The sequence below is a fragment of the Glycine soja genome, chromosome 5 (genome assembly GCF_004193775.1).
Source record: "Glycine soja cultivar W05 chromosome 5, ASM419377v2, whole genome shotgun sequence".
Lineage (NCBI taxonomy): Eukaryota > Viridiplantae > Streptophyta > Magnoliopsida > Fabales > Fabaceae > Glycine > Glycine soja.
In genome coordinates this window covers 44,150,697-44,171,329 of record NC_041006.1, presented here as the reverse complement: position 1 = coordinate 44,171,329, position 20,633 = coordinate 44,150,697, and the positions used below count along the sequence as shown (strand labels likewise).

The 20,633-nt window shown below is 35.3% G+C and overlaps 2 protein-coding genes across 5 annotated transcripts; one reads left to right on the top strand and one right to left on the bottom strand.

The window, feature by feature from the left end:
- Positions 1-2,937: 2,937 nt before the first annotated feature.
- LOC114413761 (small glutamine-rich tetratricopeptide repeat-containing protein alpha) lies at positions 2,938-5,802 on the bottom strand. The gene is made up of 5 exons (XM_028378311.1): positions 5,312-5,802; positions 5,191-5,240; positions 5,014-5,101; positions 3,772-3,888; positions 2,938-3,320 (listed from the first exon to the last, which is right to left on the bottom strand). The coding sequence occupies exons 1-5, from the start codon at positions 5,717-5,719 to the stop codon at positions 3,270-3,272; spliced, it is 714 nt and encodes a 237-aa protein (XP_028234112.1). The 5' UTR covers positions 5,720-5,802; the 3' UTR covers positions 2,938-3,269.
- Positions 5,803-7,532: 1,730 nt separating this feature from the next.
- On the top strand, positions 7,533-18,755 carry LOC114413760 (rhodanese-like domain-containing protein 8, chloroplastic). 4 transcript variants are annotated; one of them, XM_028378309.1, is made up of 8 exons: positions 7,533-7,965; positions 8,253-8,306; positions 9,179-9,328; positions 9,607-9,769; positions 15,772-15,863; positions 16,228-16,331; positions 18,016-18,288; positions 18,376-18,755. In XM_028378309.1, exons 1-8 carry the CDS (start codon positions 7,648-7,650, stop codon positions 18,416-18,418), a joined length of 1,197 nt encoding a protein of 398 aa, XP_028234110.1. In that variant the 5' UTR covers positions 7,533-7,647; the 3' UTR covers positions 18,419-18,755. The 4 variants fall into 4 exon arrangements, with proteins under 4 accessions (XP_028234110.1, XP_028234111.1, XP_028234109.1 ...); XM_028378307.1 differs by having other exon boundaries at positions 7,544-7,965; positions 18,390-18,755; XM_028378308.1 differs by lacking the exon at positions 8,253-8,306 and having other exon boundaries at positions 7,538-7,965; positions 18,390-18,755.
- The last annotated feature ends 1,878 nt before the right edge of the window (positions 18,756-20,633 follow it).

The following is a 20,633-nucleotide window of genomic DNA, read 5'->3' as shown; positions in this document are numbered from 1 at the left end:
AGTATGCCCAGGATGATCTTTTAGTTGCAACATTGAATCTGACCTGGTGAACATTTACTATGGAAAGCTACTTTACACCTAACACACCTAAACTGCTTTTTCTTGCAAATGAAGCATACCTGTTCATTTGAAGGACATAATATGAGTATGACAAGACAAGGAGGACAAAATAAACAAAAAAGACTGTAGACGTTGTTGGGTGTTGGGTAAATAGCTTAATTCAATAAGCTCTTGCTAAGTGAGAATTATTCATAAGTTTTACTTATGGAAGAGTCTCACACACAAACAGTTTAGAACTTGTGAATAAATAAATTATAATAATTTTCATAAACTCTGTTAAACACTTAAAAAAAGTGTTTATGAAAATAATTTACTATTCTACTATGATTCCATCGATAAGAAAATATCATATAATAACTTCATATTCATTCAATATTAATTAAATATCATTGATTTTACTTTAATTAGTTAATTCAAAATAATAAATGTTACGATTTATTTATCATTCTGTTAAAATAATTTTTTATTGAATCAATCATTCCATTTAAATACTAAAATAAAAATACATGATACCTTAATTAATAATTATATTTTCAATTCATTATACTGTATCTAATTATTTTAATTGGTGACAATTCTTGTACTCTTTATATTACCTACCTATTATTATTATTATTATTATTATTATTATTAAAAAATGTGAGATGAATTTGAGGATTATTTATTATTTTTTTAAATTTGTTTTTTTTTTCAAATCGTGTTATACTATTTTTTCATGCATAACTTAGTCTTTTTTCTCGTTGTTTTTGCTTTGTGAAAGTTTTTATATTTTTTTAATTATATTTATTTTTATAATTTAACATTTAATATTTTCTCTTATAAGTGTTAACATATATAAACATTTGAAATATATGTGATCGTGTGTTTTTATTAGACTGATTTTTATTTTTCTTATTCGATATTTCGAACCATGACTTAAATTATGTAGTAAAAAATATTGCCTATGTTAGATATTATCTAGCATAATCAATTATGTGATACAAGATAAACTTAAATATTCTACTAATGTGTGGTAAAAAAAGGCAATGCAATGAATATCATGACCAAGCCTTCAAACAAGAGTCAAATATGAATAATAAATAAATTATTATATACCTTTTTGTATTAAATACAAAATCATAAAACCAAAACCCTAGAGCCCCAAACCTTGAAACCTAAACACTAAAAATCCAAAATCCTAAGCCCTTGTAACCCTGAACCTTGAACACCCCCAAATCCTAAACCCCTTAAACCTCAAACCCTGAACACCCCAAAACCTAAACCATAAACACCTAAAATCCTAAACATCATAAATCCTAATTCATACATCATAAGCCCTACAACCCCAACCCTACACACTACACCCCAGGCCCAAAACCCCTAAATTGATAAACCCCAAATCCTAAGTAGATACATCTCTAGTATTTATACTAGAGTTAGACAATTATTACAACTAACATTAGTAACTATCAACTTACCTTACGACAGTTGAGTGAACTAACAAAACTAACTATCAGTAATTAAAAAACATAAAATGAGTAATTATACTTTTCTACTCTAATAGGTAATAAAGGGATATTCAACAATTTAAGAGTTTCATATTTTACTTTGAATTCTAGTTAACAAGACACATGTTCTTTTTACAAAAGTAAAAGAATATTGATGTAAACTTTACATTGGCACCGATGCATTTGATGAGGTAATGATGACTGTTTATATATTTTATATGAAAATGAGATACTTTATCTATGGAAATACTATCTCAATTTACGTAACTTGATGGAAGATTTATGTTAAATTATTATGGATGATTATGATGTCAAATTTTAGTGAAACTTGCATGACTTATTTTTGGATTATAATGTTAGGCAACTACACGATATATTGGTGTATATTAGAGAATATCCAGGTTGGAAAACATGATGTGCGGTTTATTTCTTGGATTATATTCAACTTATTTTAGTTCTTATTTTGTTAAGTTTCCTAATTCATATAATATAAACATTACCAAATCATGCTTCTTTTAACTTATTTTGCTCATGAAAAAGGAGGGCTCTATATAATGACTATGGTTTTGCTTGTTTCGTACAATGCGCCATATTAATTGAATTATGTTTCTTGTAAATTCCATTTTACTTCTATGTTCCTCATAATTATTGGATGTGTATGTTACTCTTGACATGTTCTTATCTTATTATTTGTTGTGTATTTTTGTATAAATAAAGATCTTAGTTAAAGTTGGAAGATGGCCTCCACAACTAGTTTCAGTCTGATTCAACTACAATTGGGAGCAAGAACCTGAAAACTTGAGATCACACTGCCAGTGCTTCACTTTTTGACATCGAGTGTTGTATTATCCCCTCCCCCTCCCCGATTTTCTTTGTGAAGTGGAGTTTTTTTTTTTTCGTTGCAAGTTATGCATTTCAAAAATGTTGGGTAGTGAACTTGACAAAACACACGCGGGTATATTTACTCTAACTTCCAAACAATGTGAATGCAATGATGGGAAACATTGAAAGGTCTCCCACCATAGATAGATAAAAAAAAGGTGAAATACAAAAAAAAAAAACTAACGGTGAGATACATAATTGCTTTTTTTATTGAATTTGTTTGATTTTTTCCGCTTAAAATCTTCACTTTTCTTGTATATATTGTGAAAGAAATATTACTAGACACGAAAAACCCTAAACCCTAGACCACAAACCTTTAACCATAGACCATAAACCATAGACCTTAAACCCTAAACCCTAAATCCCATGAACCCTGACCCCTCAACCCTCAACCACAATTATATATATATATATATATATATATATATATATATATATTCTAAATATTCAAATAATAAATTGTATTGATACTAGATATCAAAAAACATAGTAATAGTAAACAAATTAGGACATATATAAAAAATGGGTGGATTTCATCGTTTCTATGATTTTTTTTAGAAACGGCCAGGTCCTTTCTATACACCGGAGCCTTTCTTTCTTTTCATTTTCTATTTGCTCATAGTTGTAATAATTCCACGGCTAATGGTTGCAAAACCATTTCCTTTGGTTGTCGTATTCTAAAATACTACGATAATAAAAATAGTCAATTGATATTTGAGACCAGAAAATTGAAATACAACGCAAATGGCATTTTAATGCCCGGAAACAGTTGATAAAAATTTTATTCCTTCTGACATCACTGTATCTGAATTAACTGGACCTTCATTTACTATCTAGATCTCACAGTGTCTTGACAGCAGCAAGTTTTTCCTGAAGTTTTGCTATCCGAGCCTGCTTAAACACAAATTTAAAGAACAACGATTGTTCCAGAAGAATAGCCACTTCAAATTAGTAAAACAGGCGAACCCAAACAAGATACACCAACACCACAATGGACAGGAGAAAGAAGAGACCGAGCAGAAATGACTCAATATTGTTCTCAAAAACACTACAAGATACGACAACCTTTTTATAATTAAGTCATAAAAAAATACGAGTTTTTCCTCGTATATGAGATTCTTGAGAGTATATTAATCCAGAAGTGAATATTCTTTCATTTGTTTCTAGGTTTACTTTTATTATTTAGATTAATGTTCGACATAACTCAAAATCCACGGGAAATACAATCATTGTTCTCACTCATTAGTTTTGTTGCATCTTCCTTCCCGAAAACCACAGGTGCTTATTTATGCTAAAATAAATACACGTGATAGAATAGCTGAAATCAAAGATTAAATGCTACCTTGAATGATTTAGAATGACGAATCGAAGGATCTATAACTAAGGATGCTGAATATGACTGCTCTGCCAAATCAAATTTGTTCAACGCCAAAAAGGCATCACCTTGGCAGATATAAGCCTGCAAAGTGAAATAACAAAATAAAATAAACAACAAAGTACATTTAAATTATACAAGAACCGTTAAATCACAAGTTTTAACTGAATAACGGTTTCGTTAAACATAGGCACAGCAAATACAAATGCAAAATGAACATACCGACGCTGGTGATAGGCAAATTGTATCGAGGTAAAATCAGGACCAAAATCTCTTGCTTTGACATTTTATCATGAGATTTCAGTAACGATCAAAAGGTATTAGTTTTCACCAACTGCCTAAAGCTGGGGAAGGGTGCATAGGTGACTGAGTTAGCATTCAGGTACTTAAATGTAAAGGTGGGCCTCCAATGGGTCAAGAAACTTAGCTGATTTAAAAAACAAGATGGAATTTTCAAAATGCTTATGCTGAGAATGCTCAACCTATTGAGAGTTGCACCTTACCTTTCCACAAATTTTTTCATTAACTTCACATACTACCCTTCATCACTCAAACCTTCCCAACATATTTATTTAGGGTGCGCAAGGCAGCAAGCGTTCTTTCCCCAAGAAAAAAGAAAAAGTTAAATGATTATACGATGTGATTAGCAGTGACAGCACATCATTAATTATCCAATCTAGACTTTATACAAACGGCTGTAAATTTAACAATGAACTATTTGGATAAATTTATTCATTTTCTCTAATAAACTAAAACAAACTTGTGCACTAGACATTTGAAGAAAGCCTCATTTAACTTCTTCAAAAGTTGCATAAATTGATTTAGGTTCAAATCTTGTTGCATTTATTGTACATTAAAAGAAAAGTTTGTTCTTGAGCACTTAAACAGAAGAAGAGGATAGGAAAATATCTTTTAATTGTTTCTGTTTCTTCGTTGCTAGGAAACAATTTTCAAAACTTAAAGGATTTGAGATGAGAAATTGGTTGGTGAGTAGGAAACAGTTTTCAACAGAAACTAAGTTTTTCTTCTTTTTTTCTATACGGACATCAATCATGAACCACTAGTCTTTAAAGGGGTGCCTTACGATGTAATCCCAATTCCAAAGCATACATTTTCATATCAGTGAGGATCAGAAGCAATTGACGAATTGAAATGCCAGTGTGAGTGCCACTTCAAATGTGTAGGAAAGAATAGAAGAATCAGAGTCACCTCAGAATAACCGGGAGCCAATGCCAAAGCCTCTTCAGCATCTTCGAGGGCACCAGAGTAGTTGCCCAATTCCAGCCTTACAAATGACCTGCGAGTCAAAATATATGTTTTTGTGAATTTGGAATTGACAGGGAATGGTTATGAACCAACCAGTCACATTGATGATGTTTAACAAACCTGCATTTAAAAGTGATATGTATGCCACCAAATGGTTTTAAATCTATAGCCTGCATGCATCAATCATAACCTAACCAATAAGCATCTCACTAAATTGGAGAATCAAGATTGGTTGGCTTACCTGTGAGAGTAGAAGCTCAGCCTCAGTGAAGTTTCGCTTGGCAAACTCAATCTCCGCTCTCTTCCTCAAAGCAAGCGCATCTAAACAAGTCTTTGGGTCATGGCCTCCAGCTCCGGCAAACAGAGTCGCTATGACCTCCGCCGCCCGAGCAGCCGTCCCGCAATGGCCAACGATGAGGCCATCAGGCAGGACCACCAGATTGGGACCGCCACCGCACCGCCCCAAGCACCCGCAGGACTTCACGGCGACGTTTGGAGGAGCGAGGCCAGATAGAGTTTCTAGGGTTTGAAATGAGCCCTGTCTGCGGCAGGTGCGGTTGGTGCATACCCGAATTTCCTGTGCTTTGACTTTGACGGGTGGGGATGGCGCCACATGAGAACTAAGCAAGAAATTGCGACTGCTGTCCATCTATTACTTCAAGCTCAGTGCTTACTGCTTCTTCCCTAGCACTACCACGTGGAATGGATCAACCACGTTATCATATCTTATCTAAAAGTGCCCTCATTAAATATTTCAAGGTTACACACTACATTGTGTCGGTTATTATTTTTCGCTAAGGTTTTACAAGGTTGCAAGTCTTCAAGAGGAGTTCAAGCACTAAAATAAATAAACATTCTATATTATATTTAATTGCAATATGATTATTTTCCATATTCGATTATTTATGAAAATAAATTAATTGATGATTTTAAATTAATAGTCCACTAAATTTTGGACAAATGCTAATCCATAAATGTCAATAAAAAAATTGATTGACCATTTTAAATTATAAATATATTATAATTTTAGAATTATGTCAGTCAATGATTCAATCTTTTTCAACAATTAAATGAACATTATATATTTCATTCTATATTTAGCTGCATTTTGATTATTTCTATTTTAAATTGAAATAATTTTTAAAATATATTTCACATTTAATTAATTTCAAAAGGCAAATTTTATATTAAATACTTTCTATTATATAAATGCCATATTAAAATATTTGTGTACATATTCGTCTTTTTATTTATTAATAGTTTATTTTTAATTAATAGTCATTCAAAGTTTAGACTGATTCCAATCAACGATTTCAATTCTTTTAATAAATAAATTAACATTACATATTTAATTCCACTATGATTATTTTCAATTTTTCATCTTAAAATAAATTATTTTTAGAAAATATATAACATAATAAAGTATTTTCGTGAATGATCGTATGACTTAAATTGATATACCATTTTAAATTAACAGTCCATTAAATTTTGGACTGATGTCGATCATTATTTTTTAAAAAAATTCTTATTGAATACAACAATAACAACCCCTTATTCCATTAGGTGAAGTCGGCTACATGGATCAACTTCCGCCATAATGTTCTATCAAGTACCATACTTCTATCCAAACCATTAATTTCGAGATCCTTTTTGATAACCTCTCTTATAGTCTTCCTCTGCCTTGAATTGTTTGTCTTCTCTCCATCTGGTCTAATAACTAAAAATTCTTATTGAATGAACATTAAATATTCTAATTTTATATTTAATTATATTTTGGTTACATCAGGTTATTTTAATATTATAAATTTCCCGTTGTATTCTCTTGCTCCTCCTGTTCTGTAGTCCCCTCAACAGTTTCCAAAATGCTCCAGAGAAAAAATAAAGTTCAAAAAGTGTAAAATGATGTTTAAACCTAAAAACATGACTATTTATAAGTTTATTGGACTTGGCAGACGTCCAAATATCCACGGTTGTGCATATTAACATGTGCGACCATGCTTCTTTCCGAAGCGGAGTCCTCTCAAAAGTGGGGGTCTAAGCACAGGTTGTGCTTCTTGACATGCACGAGCGTGCTTCTTGACAGGCATGTGTATGCTTGTTGTCTGAAGTGGAAAATCAGCTCTTTGAGTTTTTTTTATGCTCTTTTGAGATTTTACAACTTTGCTCCAATTCAATACATATATAGAAGTCATTCATTATGGTGCCAAAAGTATGTAAAACAGTGCGTGAAACCTCATAAAAATATAGACCAAAATTGAGTTTATCAATACACAACAAAAATATGTTTTTGTTATACAGTGTGAAATAACATGAATTGACACCTCTTCAACACACTACAAAATGATTTTTTTCTCATTGTGTAATATATATAACGGAAACTTGATTTTGTTTGGTAAATAATAAACGACAAAAAAGTTGAGGATGGGGAAGACGAAAGAGAGGTGTGTGAAAATCAAAGGCAGGTAAAGAGCAAAGAAAACATGAGTTGGGCTTGGGCCTTAGCTGTTATCCAAGATTTTGTTAACAACTGATTCACAGACTCGGTCACGGTGGCATCGGATAGAGGGGCAAGAAAGGATGAGGTGGTGCAGCCAGGTCTTCTCTGTGTCTGGGTCCGGTGCACATGCACATGCACTCGCTCTCGCTCCTATAGTTACTGCTTCTTTTTCCAACACAAGTCTTGTGTTGCAATTCCAAAAGCCTCTCTTCAAATTCAGCAACTCCTCTTCTCTCGCTCTTACCCATCGTAAGCTGTTACCCTCTGCACTGCCACTAACGCAGCCCTCAAGTTCAAGGGAGGATTTTGATTTCGTGGTCGTCAATTTCTACCACTTTGTATTCATCCAAGACCCACAAGCTGAAGTCGACAAACACCGTTCTTTCTTGCAATTGGAGGTTCGCTTTCATTTTCTTTTTATTATTACCTCTTTCTATTTTACATTGTGTTTGTAGCTTTAATTTTAATTTTCCAATCACCTAGTGCTTGAGAAAATTTATACATTAATTCTGTTATTCTGAACATAGTAGGAAATATAGCTGTTACTAAAATCATTTTCTTTATGAATGCATTCACCCTTACCGTAATTTGAAGTCATTAGCTGATAAAGACAACTTCATTCTTTGACTCGAAGTTAATTTTGAATCCCACTTTTTCTCCCAGTATAACTTTTGTCTTTAAACAGGGTCTTGACATCAATGGAAGATTATATTTGAATGAACAAGGTATTAATGCGCAGGTCAGTTTTGCCCATGTACTGGTTAGCAATTCTGTCATGAGCATCTCCATAGAAAGATATATTTTCTTGTTTAACCTGATTGGAAATGCCAAGCGTGATGTCCATTACATGGGAGAGTTCGCTTGCATTATAATTATGAAAAATGGTGAACTTACACCCCATTTTTTAGGTGTATGGGTGTATGGATAAGAGAAGTAGAAAGAAAGAAAAAAAAATCGAAAATAAAGAAAGAGGGAGAAAATGATAGTTTTGATGAAAATCGAAGAGATAGAAGAAAAATAGGGTGAAAATAAGGTAGAAGAGAAAGTGAATGTACAACTATGAAGCACCGATACTTCATTCTGCTTCATGTATCTGTGTCCGATACGTATCCAATACCGATACTCTTGGATACTTCACCGATATGTATTGATAAAGTAACCAAACCTATGGAACACCGATAACTCCATTTGCTTCACGTATACTGATACTCTTTAGATACTGCTCTAATACGTATTGGTGAAGTATCCAAGCTTTTAAACCATTTTATGAAAATCCAATACAACTATATGAAACACATAAGTATGTATAATATAGAAACACCATTTCTTAATGAACCAAAAATGAAAATTGTTCTTTTTATGGGTGATTTTTATGAATTTTTATAAATTTTTAAATATGTATGTATCTTACACTTATTGTATCCTATATATTTTTTAAATAATTGTATCGCCATATCAGATATGTATCGGATCTGTGTATCATAGATGTATGATAATAATAACTATAAATATTTACTTAGCGTACAACAATGTTTATAAACGTAGCTACGAGACTTACTTACAGTATTTTGCGGTCCAAATATGTAATTCTGATGTGATATATTACTGCAGTATAGCGGGCCATCAAAAGATGCTATGACGTATGTCAACTGGTTAAGAAAGGATAACAGGTTTTCTGACATCTTGGTTCAGATATCTCCATCAGAAAAGGGACATACCTTTCCAACATTGAAGTTGCGTTATAAGCCTTCATTAGTACAGGTAAACTATATTACTATACCATAAAATATTCTTTTACAAATTAAGTTTGATAGGATTGGCGTAGCTGTATTGTTATTTTCTTTCGGTTTTGAAGTTATGATCCTTTTTTTTGGGGGGGGCGACCAAATCTCGTCGGCTGACTAGGATTTCCCTGTGCTGTAGCTTTATAACAAATGAATAAATTTATACATTTTTTTATCTTCATATCTTTATGTTTAGAATGTATAGTTGTAGCTTTAAGACAATATTATCAACTTATGACTTTCATTTGTCTACAGTTTGAAGGTGGTATGTCACATCTTTCATTGCTTGATCCTTCAATGCGGGCAATACCTTTATCACCTTCAGAATGGAGAGATAGATTGGAATCAATCAATAAAACTGATCTTACAGCAAAAGATAACTCAAACAGAAATTACATTCTATTGGATGTGAGAAATGGTATAGGTTCTATAGTTCCAGAATGAATCTACCTTTATTTCCTTAATTTCATCTAAACTTCCCCCTTGTTCTGTTTCCTATTATCCTATATTTTATTCTAATTGGGTTTCAGACTGTTTGGTGCTTTAATAAAATGTCTTTTTATAATTACTTCTCCTTAAAAGAAGAGGTCCTGAACACCAATTTTAAAGAGTTATCATTGTGAGTTAATCTTAGATTTGGTAGCCTTATGATCATTGACATATTGTAAATGGCTTGCCTGATTTGTTGGAAAAATTGCTAATTCACAACCTTTTGGAGGAGAATATTTCCAATAATTTACACGAGTGGACTGTTTATACTAACTTTTAGTCGACCTGACTGTTGAAAGAGAAGTTAATTGAGAAATTGTGCATATGGTTTGCACACTTGAGCTCTTACTAATAGGTTACCATGGCCACCGTCAATTCAACACTCAGTAGCAGTACGCATTGACGGCGATATCCATCGAGTTCACATTGTGGAAGAGAACTGGAGTGCAGAGATGTCGTGCGTTCGACATCCCTGGAGCAGCTGGGGGTCATCCGAAGAAATCATCTCTGACAATGGTGACACGGGCACCCCTCGGTCGTGGATGAGCGACATCTCGCCGAGACCAGTCGCTGGCAAACATGATGGTGACTGCATTATCCGGCAGTCCGTATCGTTACCCAGTGGTTGCAGTGTTGACGATGACCCAATGGGTAAGGACTGCGTTAGCAGGGCACACTGCCCAAGCCATGTCTCGCGCAGAACAGGAGGTGCGAAGGTGAAAGAAACTGAGCCTGTGGAAGGCTACCTGAAGGTTGCGGAGAAGAGGAAGGAGGTACTGCAGGGCCAGTAGCTAAGGTTGCGGGAAATAGGAAAGTAGCTACCAGCTCATCAATGGGTAGCATCGGAAAATTGCCTTGAAGATGTCACGGCTGACCCTACCTACGGTCAGAAGGTGGACAACATTTATGGCCACAACGGGCCACACAAGCTTGAAGTTAAACACTCACGTGATCTCAACGTGAAGTGCATTGGGCCCGAATCAAATGTGGGCCTTACTAGCCATACAACCCCTCAAGACCATGATTGCGAATATGATAATTATAATGAGCAGCAAGCGGAGGCAGCTAGTGCACTGCAGGTTTATTCAAGGAAAAGGTGGTGTAAAAAGGAGGCCCATGATAGTGGGAAAACTGCCTTATCTGAAGAAATTACATCTTCAGACGGCCAACAACAGCTAACACCACCAACCAGGGACGAAGGCACCGCTAACCTGTTAGAAGAGGCCACAGCTCAATGGGAACTGACAAAGGAGTTGGGGATGACTTGCGGGACAGCCCAAAAAACAATCATTGAACAAATATCAGCAATGGAGATCAAAGACAAAAAGGAAGCAGAGTCATTGGGAAATAGGTCTGATCACCAATGAATATTGTATCCTATAATGTTCGAGGGCTAAGTAGAGGGGTGAAGTGGTCAGCAATCAGGAAATTGGTAAAGAAACACCATCTTGATTTGCTGTGCATACAGGAGACTAAGAAGAACATGTTGACAAAACCATGTGTCAAGCTTTGTGGGGAAACACCGATTTGAGCTGGGAATCACAACCTACGATAAACACAGCAGGCGGATTGCTTTGTATATGGAATGACCAAGTCTATAAAGTAGAAAGGAGAGTCACTGGAAGGGGTTTTATTTTTTTGGAGGGTGTGTGGACTCAGGCCATGCAAAAGTTATATATAGTGAATGTTTATGCACCATGTGATGCTTCCAGCAAGCGTGCCTTTTGGGAAGATGTCAAGCTACTCAAAAACTCTGACCCTAGTGGACTATGGTGTATCTTGGGAGACTTTATCAGCATTAGAGATCCAGTTGAGAGACTAAGTGTGTCTTAGAGGGTGGTGGACGACAATACCATTAGTGAGTTCAATGACTGGGTTGCGGACTTAGAAGTAGAAGAAGTACAGTGTGTGGGGAGAAAATTCACATGGTATAGACCCAATGGGGCAGCAAAGAACAAATTGGATAGATTCTTTGTCTCCGATGCATGGATATCTAAATGGCCTGGAAGTACATCCTTCATCCTGAATAGAAACTTCTCGGATCACTGCCCCGTCTTGCTTAGATCCAGAATTGTTGATTGGGGTCCCCAACCCTTCAAGGTTCTCGATTGTTGGCTGAATGACAAAACTTTCGAAAACCTAGTCAAAGGGAGCTGGACAAACTTACAAATAAGGGGGTGGGGGGATACTCATTGAAAGAAAAAATTAAGAAACTCAAGGAAAGGATGAAGCAGTGGAACAAACAGCAGTTCGTAGACACATTTAATAAGGTACAACAGATCGAGTATGATCTCAACAAGTTGGAAGCAGGCAGCAACGGTAGACAGCTGTCTACACAAGAACTGGCAATACGTGAAAAGTTGCAGGAGGATCTTTGGACAGCGGCACAGTCGCATGAATCCCTGATGAGACAAAAGGCATAGTCAAAATGGATCAGAGAAGGGGATTGCAATTCACGTTACTTCCACATGCTCATGAATTCTAACCGCCGGAGTAGTGCAGTCAATGGAATGCTCATTGAGGGAGCTTGGGTTGAAGATCCAATTAGAGTGAAAGAAGAAATCTGTAATTTCTTCATGTCTAGATTTAGTGAACCTGATCTGGACAGACCAGAAATTAGTGGCACCAGATTTCGGAGGATTGGATCATAGCAAAATGATTTACTAGTGGGACGATTCCATGAGGAGGAAATAAAGTTGGCAGTATGGGATTGTGGCAGTGAGAGAAGCCCAGGACCCGATGGCCTAAATTTCAAGTTTATCAAGCACTTTTGGGAGACACTAAAACCTGACATCATTTGCTTCTTGGATGAATTCTATGTCAACGGTATCTTCCCGAAGGGTGGTAATGCCTCTTTTATAGCTCTGATCCCCAAGCTGAAAGATCCTCAAACGCTCAACGATTACAAACCTATCTCATTAATAGGTTGTGTCTATAAAATAGTGGCCAAGATGCTAGCAAACAGATTGAAGAAGGTGCTGTCAGACATCATTGATGAGAAACAATCCGCATTTATAAGGGGAAGACACTTACTGCATAGTGTATTGATAGCTAATCAAGTAGTAGAGGAGGCAAAAAGGAGTAAAAAATCATGCTTAGTGTTTAAAGTAGATTATGAAAAAGCATATGATTCCGTTTCATGGAAGTTCCTAGCACATATGATGAAGTGTTTGGGGTTTTGCAATAAATGGATTCAGTGGGTCATGGGCTGTCTCCATTCAGCAACGATCTCCATTCTGGTTAATGGTAGCCCTACCAATGAATTTGCTCCACAAAGAGGCCTTAGCCAAGGGGATCCCGTAGCCCCTTTACTGTTTAATATTGCTGCAGAAGGTCTAACAGGTTTGATGAGAGAAGCGGTGGATAAAAAATGCTTTAACAGCTTTCTAGTGGGCAAGAATAAGGAGCCAATTAGTATATTACAATATGCTGATGATATCATTTTCATTGGGGAGGCTACAATGCAGAACGTGAAGGTTATAAAAACTATTCTCAGATGCTTTGAATTATCATCAGGGCTCAAAATTAATTTTGCGAAGAGTCGATTTGGGGCAATTGGCAAATCTTAAGAATGGAGGAGGGAGGCCGCCGAGTTCCTAAATTGCAGCATGCTGTCCTTGTCATTTCCCTATCTTGGTATCTCAATTGGGGCAAATCCAAGAAGTAGTGTGGTCTGGAATCCTATCATTAGGAAGTGTGAGGCAAAGTTAGCTACATGGAAACACAAACATATATCCTTGGTATCTCAATTGGTATCTCATTAATGCAGTCCTAACTTCACTTCCAATCTATTTCTTTTCTTTTTTCAGGGTACCCAACAAAGTTGTGGACAAGCTGGTAAATATTCAACGTAGATTCTTGTGGGGTGGAGGAAGGAAACAAAGGAAGATTGTGTGGGTCAATTGGGAAACAGTGTATCTCCCAAAAGACAAAGGAGGACTCGGTATAAGAGACCTACGGACGTTTAATACAACGCTGCTTGGAAAGTGGAGGTGGGAATTATTTCAGAACCAAGGGGAGATGTGGTCTAGAATACTGATTTCTAAGTATGGCGGATGGAGATCCCTTGATGAAAAAAGAAGAAGCAGCTATCATTCACCATGGTGGAAGGACCTTATGTCCATCAACCAACAGCGGGACTCAATTGTCCTTAGGAATCAGATAGATTGGAGGGTGGGATGTGGAGACAAGTTCAGATTTTGGGAAGATTCATGGGCAGGCAATGACAAAACACTAATGGCAAAATACCCTAGACTGTACCAGGTTTCAAATCAACAACAACAAACCATCAACTGTATGGGAGGGCATAATGCTGTAGGGTAGAAATGGAACTTTAGCTGGAGGAGACCCCTTTTCGAAAATGAGATTGCTATGGCGGCTGATTTTCTAGAGGAGACAGCACAGCTAACAATTCACCAAAATACTGCATATTCATGGATATGGAAGGCTGACCCGAGCAGGAATTTTCTAGCAAAAACAGCGTATCAGCTACTGCTGGCAGAAAAAATGGGGGAAAATGAAGATCGGATCTTCATGGATCTTTGGAAGCTTAAGATTCCATCCAAGGCAGCGGTGTTCGCTCGGAGGCTCATTAGAGATTGATTACCAACTGGAACCAACCTGAGAAGTAGACAAGTGGAGTTAAATGACCCAAGGTGCCCTCTATGCAACACCTCGGAGGAGAATGCAGCACATCTATTTTTCAACTGCAACAAAACCCTCCCTTTATGGTGGGAGTCTTTGCAATGGGTAAACACAAGGGGTGTATTCCCACAAAATCCTAAGGACCATTTTCTGCAACATGTAAGTGGGTCTGCTGTTGGAACTAAAGCAATAAGATGGAAGTGCTGGTGGGTAGCGCTAACATGGACCATTTGGAAGCATCGAAATGGGGTGATCTTTGCTAACCAAACCTTTGAAGGAAGTAAAGTGATGGAAGATGCGATTTTTCTACTATGGACATGGCTTAAACTTATGGAGAAGGGTTTCACCCTGCATTTCAATCACTGGTCCTCTCATCTCACTGCAGCCTTTTGTAATTAGGAAAGGATGGTAGCTGCAGTAATATAAGTAATATAAATAATTAGTGCAGGGTAAATGTATTCTATTTCCTCGGGTTCAGCTTGGTTCTTATCATATGTATCTTGGCATTCAGAACCAGGTGTTAATCCACTCCCATTATGTATCTACAGTACCTCTGGTACTCATTTATATATATGCTACTTATTTTTGCTGAGCAAAAAAAAAAAAAAAAGGTTGACTAGATAAGTGCCCAAGCATCAGCTGTGAGAGTGGCAGCATGTGAATGGTTTTCCAGTGACCATCTTCCACCTTATCTACAATCAAGCCACCAGATGCAATGGAACTTTGAAATAGTGGCAAATTTGGGAAAAGCAGCAATGGCAAGTACAAACAAGTGATCAGGCTATGTAATTAGCAAAATTTCACAAGAAAAGTGACACTAAAAGCCATGGATTGAGCAGAATGATTTAGCAGACCTTTAGCATGTAAGGACATTAGTCATATAATCAAGGGCAACCTGAGCGACATTCATTGTAATTGTCTATCTGAAAGGGAACCTGATTTCGCTCCTTAACTGGTAAACATGGCTTGTCTCCTCATGTTACCTAAAAGGGGTGCAGGTGTGGTTCTAGCCTTAGTTCTAAATTTCTAATCTGGACATACTTATATTATAAATAACACTCATGGAAGGGCCTGTCAATGACTAACATACATGGAGTATCCCTTGTGGGAATACACGTGTGAAAAATGTTGGAATAGACTTGGCTGACCTAGCATCTGTTTCTTCTGCTCTTAGTTGATATCTTCAATTCATGTTTTTAAATATCTCTATATTTTTGTTTTAAAATATTTTTAGTTTTCCTAGTTATAAATTCTAAGGATGAATACAGTCTCATTGCTGTTATTCAGGTTATGAGTGGGATATTGGACATTTTCGTGGGGCTCAGCGACCTAGTGTGGACTGCTTTAGGAACACTTCATTTGGTCTGTCTCGGGAAGAGGTTGGGTCATTATCTGATGTGTCAGGGACCTAATGTGAACTGATTCAGGATTGATATGCTCTTTTGATAAGCTGAAACATGCCATCAAGTTGTATGACTTTTTTTTTTATCAATGTCAGAAAATCTTGGTTTTATCTCTAATTTTTGTTGTTCACTGAAAAAAGAACATTCTTTTCATTTATTAAATTGTTATGATGGATGTGGCATTCTTGCTGTGACTCAATTCTGATTTCATAGAGATTTTTTCTCATTTAGCTATGAGCTTTGCGTAGATCATAGGTTGGGATTTGTGAATCAATAATTCAAAGTTTTATCTCCCCATTATGGGTATTTAATGCACTCCTCTTTGATATGCCCTATTTAGATCACTGCTTCAGATCCTTTATCAAATGTAGATAAAGAAAAAGCAAACATATTGATGTATTGCACTGGAGGGATTCGCTGTGATGTATATTCTTCAATACTAAGGTAAATTATTATTAGAGAATGCTTTTCTTTTGGGTAGGCATTATTAGAGAATGCTAATGAGTGGCCTTGATACTTTGATTAGGAAACAAAAGTAGAAAGTATTGAATACAAACAAAAGCATTTATTATTTATGTTCTTAAAAACAGGATTGGGCAAACCTGTTTGACTGGAAAACCGGTGAACTGGCCCAGTGTCTAGTCCAAATAAACCATAGAACCAACCTTGAGAAGAACTAGTCACAAAACTAAAAAAACATATCAAAAACTGGTTAACAATGGGGCAGTGAAAAATGTTTAATAGGAGGTAATTTTGACTTTTTTTCTTAAAAAATAAAAATCAATCTAAGATATTTTGTCATTTTCATTTTGATTCTAGATGCAAACTTGTTATTGCAAATGGACATTGATTTGTACTAATGAATCTTAAACCTAAGTATTATGATATATTTGATTTGGACTTATGTGTATACTTTGAATGTTAAAGAATCTATAAAATAGTAGTTTAATTTTAGTCTTTAGTGTTGTAAAGTTGTGATATTATATTTCTTTTATACTATTTCATGTATTATTTAATTGTAATTATTATTTATTAACTTCAGCTCGGCTATGGTTTGACCACTGTTGAACCATTGAATCTTGAACCAATATCTTAATCGGTTTAATGATTGGTCTGATTTTAAAAACATTGTGTATTATATTGATACACAAAATATAATTTAATATTTTCTTTCTTAGTAATTAAAAAACATTTATTAGTGTATTAAATGTTTCTTAACTAATGTTTTAAGGGCACTAGTCAGTAATACCAGTTATTATTCCATAGTTATATATTTTTCTTTTGCTTCTTTTGGCATTATGTTTTTATTTTCAGAAAACTCGTAATCTTTCTAGTTTGAACTTCTGTAGATCTTTTTACTTTCAAGACATGGTCACATATCTGTTAAAATCTCAAACAATGGAATATGATGCACTCTGCAATTCTTTTATGCAAGAAAGCATTTCACTCTGCAATGTATATATAACCATCCAAGTTCAACCATCAGCTTCTAAAATTATTAAACTTTTAAATGATTTATGGTAAAAACATGGTAAACACCATCACTGGTTTTGTTTAGCAAAGCTACACATCCCTTTCAATGGCCAAAGCAATGCTACCCTTGTCAAGTTTGTTAGAATAGAGTACCTCAGAATTTCATGACAATATTCTATAGTAGTAATACTAGTACTTGGCCTAAGTATTAGTATAACTAGGATCGCTGGGTTAATATTTTGTATGATTATATCACATTATTACTATAACTGTGTTTTACTGTAATGTTGTGTCAAGGATGATCACACTAAGCCTTTATTTATGATGAGCAAATAGGATCAGTATTGATTACATAGGATCAATCTAATAATGAGTAATAAGGACTAAATCACTAATTACTATCTAATCATCATAAATAACAGAGTAATATGTAATCTTAACAATTACACACCATATTAATAGAGTCTTATTTTGAGTATTGCTTTTCTCTACCTAAGCACTATAACCTCTGCCTCCTTATACTTGTACACCAACCTCCCTATTGTCTTTTCTATTGACTAGGAAAAATGGTTTATTCACGGAACTGAAGTCACATTCGCTTTCTCCCCCTTTTCATATGTTAATTTTGGTGCATTGCTTTGATGTCATGTGACAGGCAGCAGGGATTTCAGAATTTGTATACTCTGAAGGGAGGTGTTTCTCACTATCTAAAGAATGAAGGCCCTGCCGAATGGGTAGGAAATTTATTTGTATTTGACTCCCGTCTATCTCTCCCTCCTTCTATTTACTATACCGGGGCCACAACTGAAGCAGAGTCAACTCCAGTTTCTGGAGATGATAATTTTGCAAAATGCTACGTATGTAGTTTGGAAGTCAGTGAATTGAGACATAGGAACTGTGCAAATCTTGATTGTAATTTGCTTTTTCTGTAAGGTTCCTTTCTCTGTTGCATTTGTCTTCTTTTCAACAGACTTATTTTTTGCATTTTGTGATTTTCATATGTCAAACACGTTAGCCTTTGTCATGCAGATGCTGCGGACAATGTGCAGAGGATCTAAGAGGTTGTTGTTGTTTGACGTGCACTACTGCTCCTCGGCTTAGACCTGTTTTAAATGGAATGCAGAGATACAAAAAATGGCACTACTATCGGGATATGGATTTTCAAGGGAAAATGAAAATTTCAGCTTGAATGCCCTTGTCAACCAATGGAAAAAGCTAGTTCCTCTCCATTTTTGTTGTTTTCCAGCTGTGCATTGATATCTATATGATCTGTACAAACTGTCAATGAATTTCCATGCATTTAGCTATTTACATATGGATCATGTTAACAACATTGGTTAAGAAATTAAGAAGGAAATTTTTTTATTTGAAATTATATGAGCACATTTTTGCACATCCTAATAAAAAACTTATCTCTTCTATTTTGTTATCCCTTTTATTTTCTTAATCAGTGCCTTAAAGGCATTGGTTAACATTTGCCTTTACATATTATACACAGGAGTTGAAGTACTCTTGAATTGATCAAGTTTGAAATGCAATGCAATGCATTCTTGCCTGGTTGGGTGTGTTTGGGACAACTGTGAAAATTAGATCATTTGGATAAATGATTATATGTATAACTGGTTATTTTTTATAATTGATTATAATTAGAATAAATTTTTATTTGGGTAAGTTTGTGAATAAGTGGTTTAAAAATAATTAATTTTGTTTGGATGAAAAAAAAAAAAGCTTTTACATATTAAAACAGCTGAAAGGAAGAAAAAAATTATAAATTTAAGCTAGATCCCAAACATTACGTTTATTTTGGAAACAACTAAAAAAAAAAAGTCTTTTTAGGCAGAAAAACTTAAATGAGTTGAAATTATAAGTTGTTAAGTTGTTTCAAACATGCTTTAGTTTCAACTTATGACCTGTGGTACTCTTACACATTACATCTTTGCTAGAATAGAAAAAGTAAAAGCTGTACAGCAACGCTTGAAATTAACCATCTAGAAATTATGAAAATTCTTGTAGTGTATGTTGTGGAGAACTTATTTTTTCTAGTTACCTCAATGACTCGGACGCTAGTCCCCGTGTAAACTTGTAGTTAACTTCATTAATTGAAAGGGCAAACTTGTTTTACATTGACAATCAATTAAATCTCTATTCTGTCGTATAAAAACATTATTTTAATTAAATTAAATAAGAAAACCTAAAAAAATACTCTGATGCTTATTACACGATTTATGCTATTTTAGGGACTTGGCACAAGGATGTCAGATCATTCCTCTAGAGTTGCAGTGATAGTGTGGGAATTGATCAATGAGTATCGCAACATGAAAAGTAGCATGCTCGGGTGGAAGCTCTTCCTCCGACAATGAAGCGTGTTGTTGTTGTGTTTAATGTCAACACTGCGATAAAGGAACTTTTTGGATGTGATCAAACCGCTAATTATTGAGTTTCAACTTATGAAGTCCGGATTCTTCATAAATGAAAAATATGGTGTCGTATCCATGTCAAATAATAATATTACTCTGATACATATCCAAAAAAAAGTGTACATTTTTTATTTTTTTATTTTTTAAAATGTTGGACACGATTTTGATAAGGTATACGACTCTGAATGACTAACACGGCTACATAAAAGTAATCTGTTTGACCCATTTTTTTTTTACTTTTTTATATTTTATAATTTCAAAATTTTAACTTTTAAAGTTTTTAAAATAAAAAGTCTCAGCCATGCTTCAAAATAGCTTCAATACAGATTTTTCTTTACCTATATTTAATATTCATATTTTTTTTTGTCTTAAATATGCTTTTAATGCCAGTAAATTAATTTGGATATGTCTGTTTCGGTGGAGGGCATGGGGCAGTGGGCTTCCTCGGGTTGGTCTTGGATACGGAGGTGGCGGCGTCCACTGTTTGGGTAGGAGGAAGAGCTCGTTACTTACCTTTGTGATACTACAGGTGGGGCTATTTTATGTAGAGACACGCCTGACGCTTGGAGTTGGGTTGGTGGTGATTTCTCTGTTCGTGCTGTATACGAGTTGCTTCTCTCTAGATGTGAGTCCAGTGGTGACCCCTCTGGGCTTGTGCAGCTCCAACTAAGGTTCTGACTTTTTCTTGGAAGCTTCTGCAGGGTCGGCGTCCAATGCGTTCTGCTCTTTTACGTAGAGTAGTAGTATTGGATGACGTGGGTTGTGTCTTTTGTGAGCATGACTGGGAGGACGTGGATCATTTATTCCCTGGGTGTAACTTTGCATATAATGTTTGGATAGCTATTTATAGTTGGTT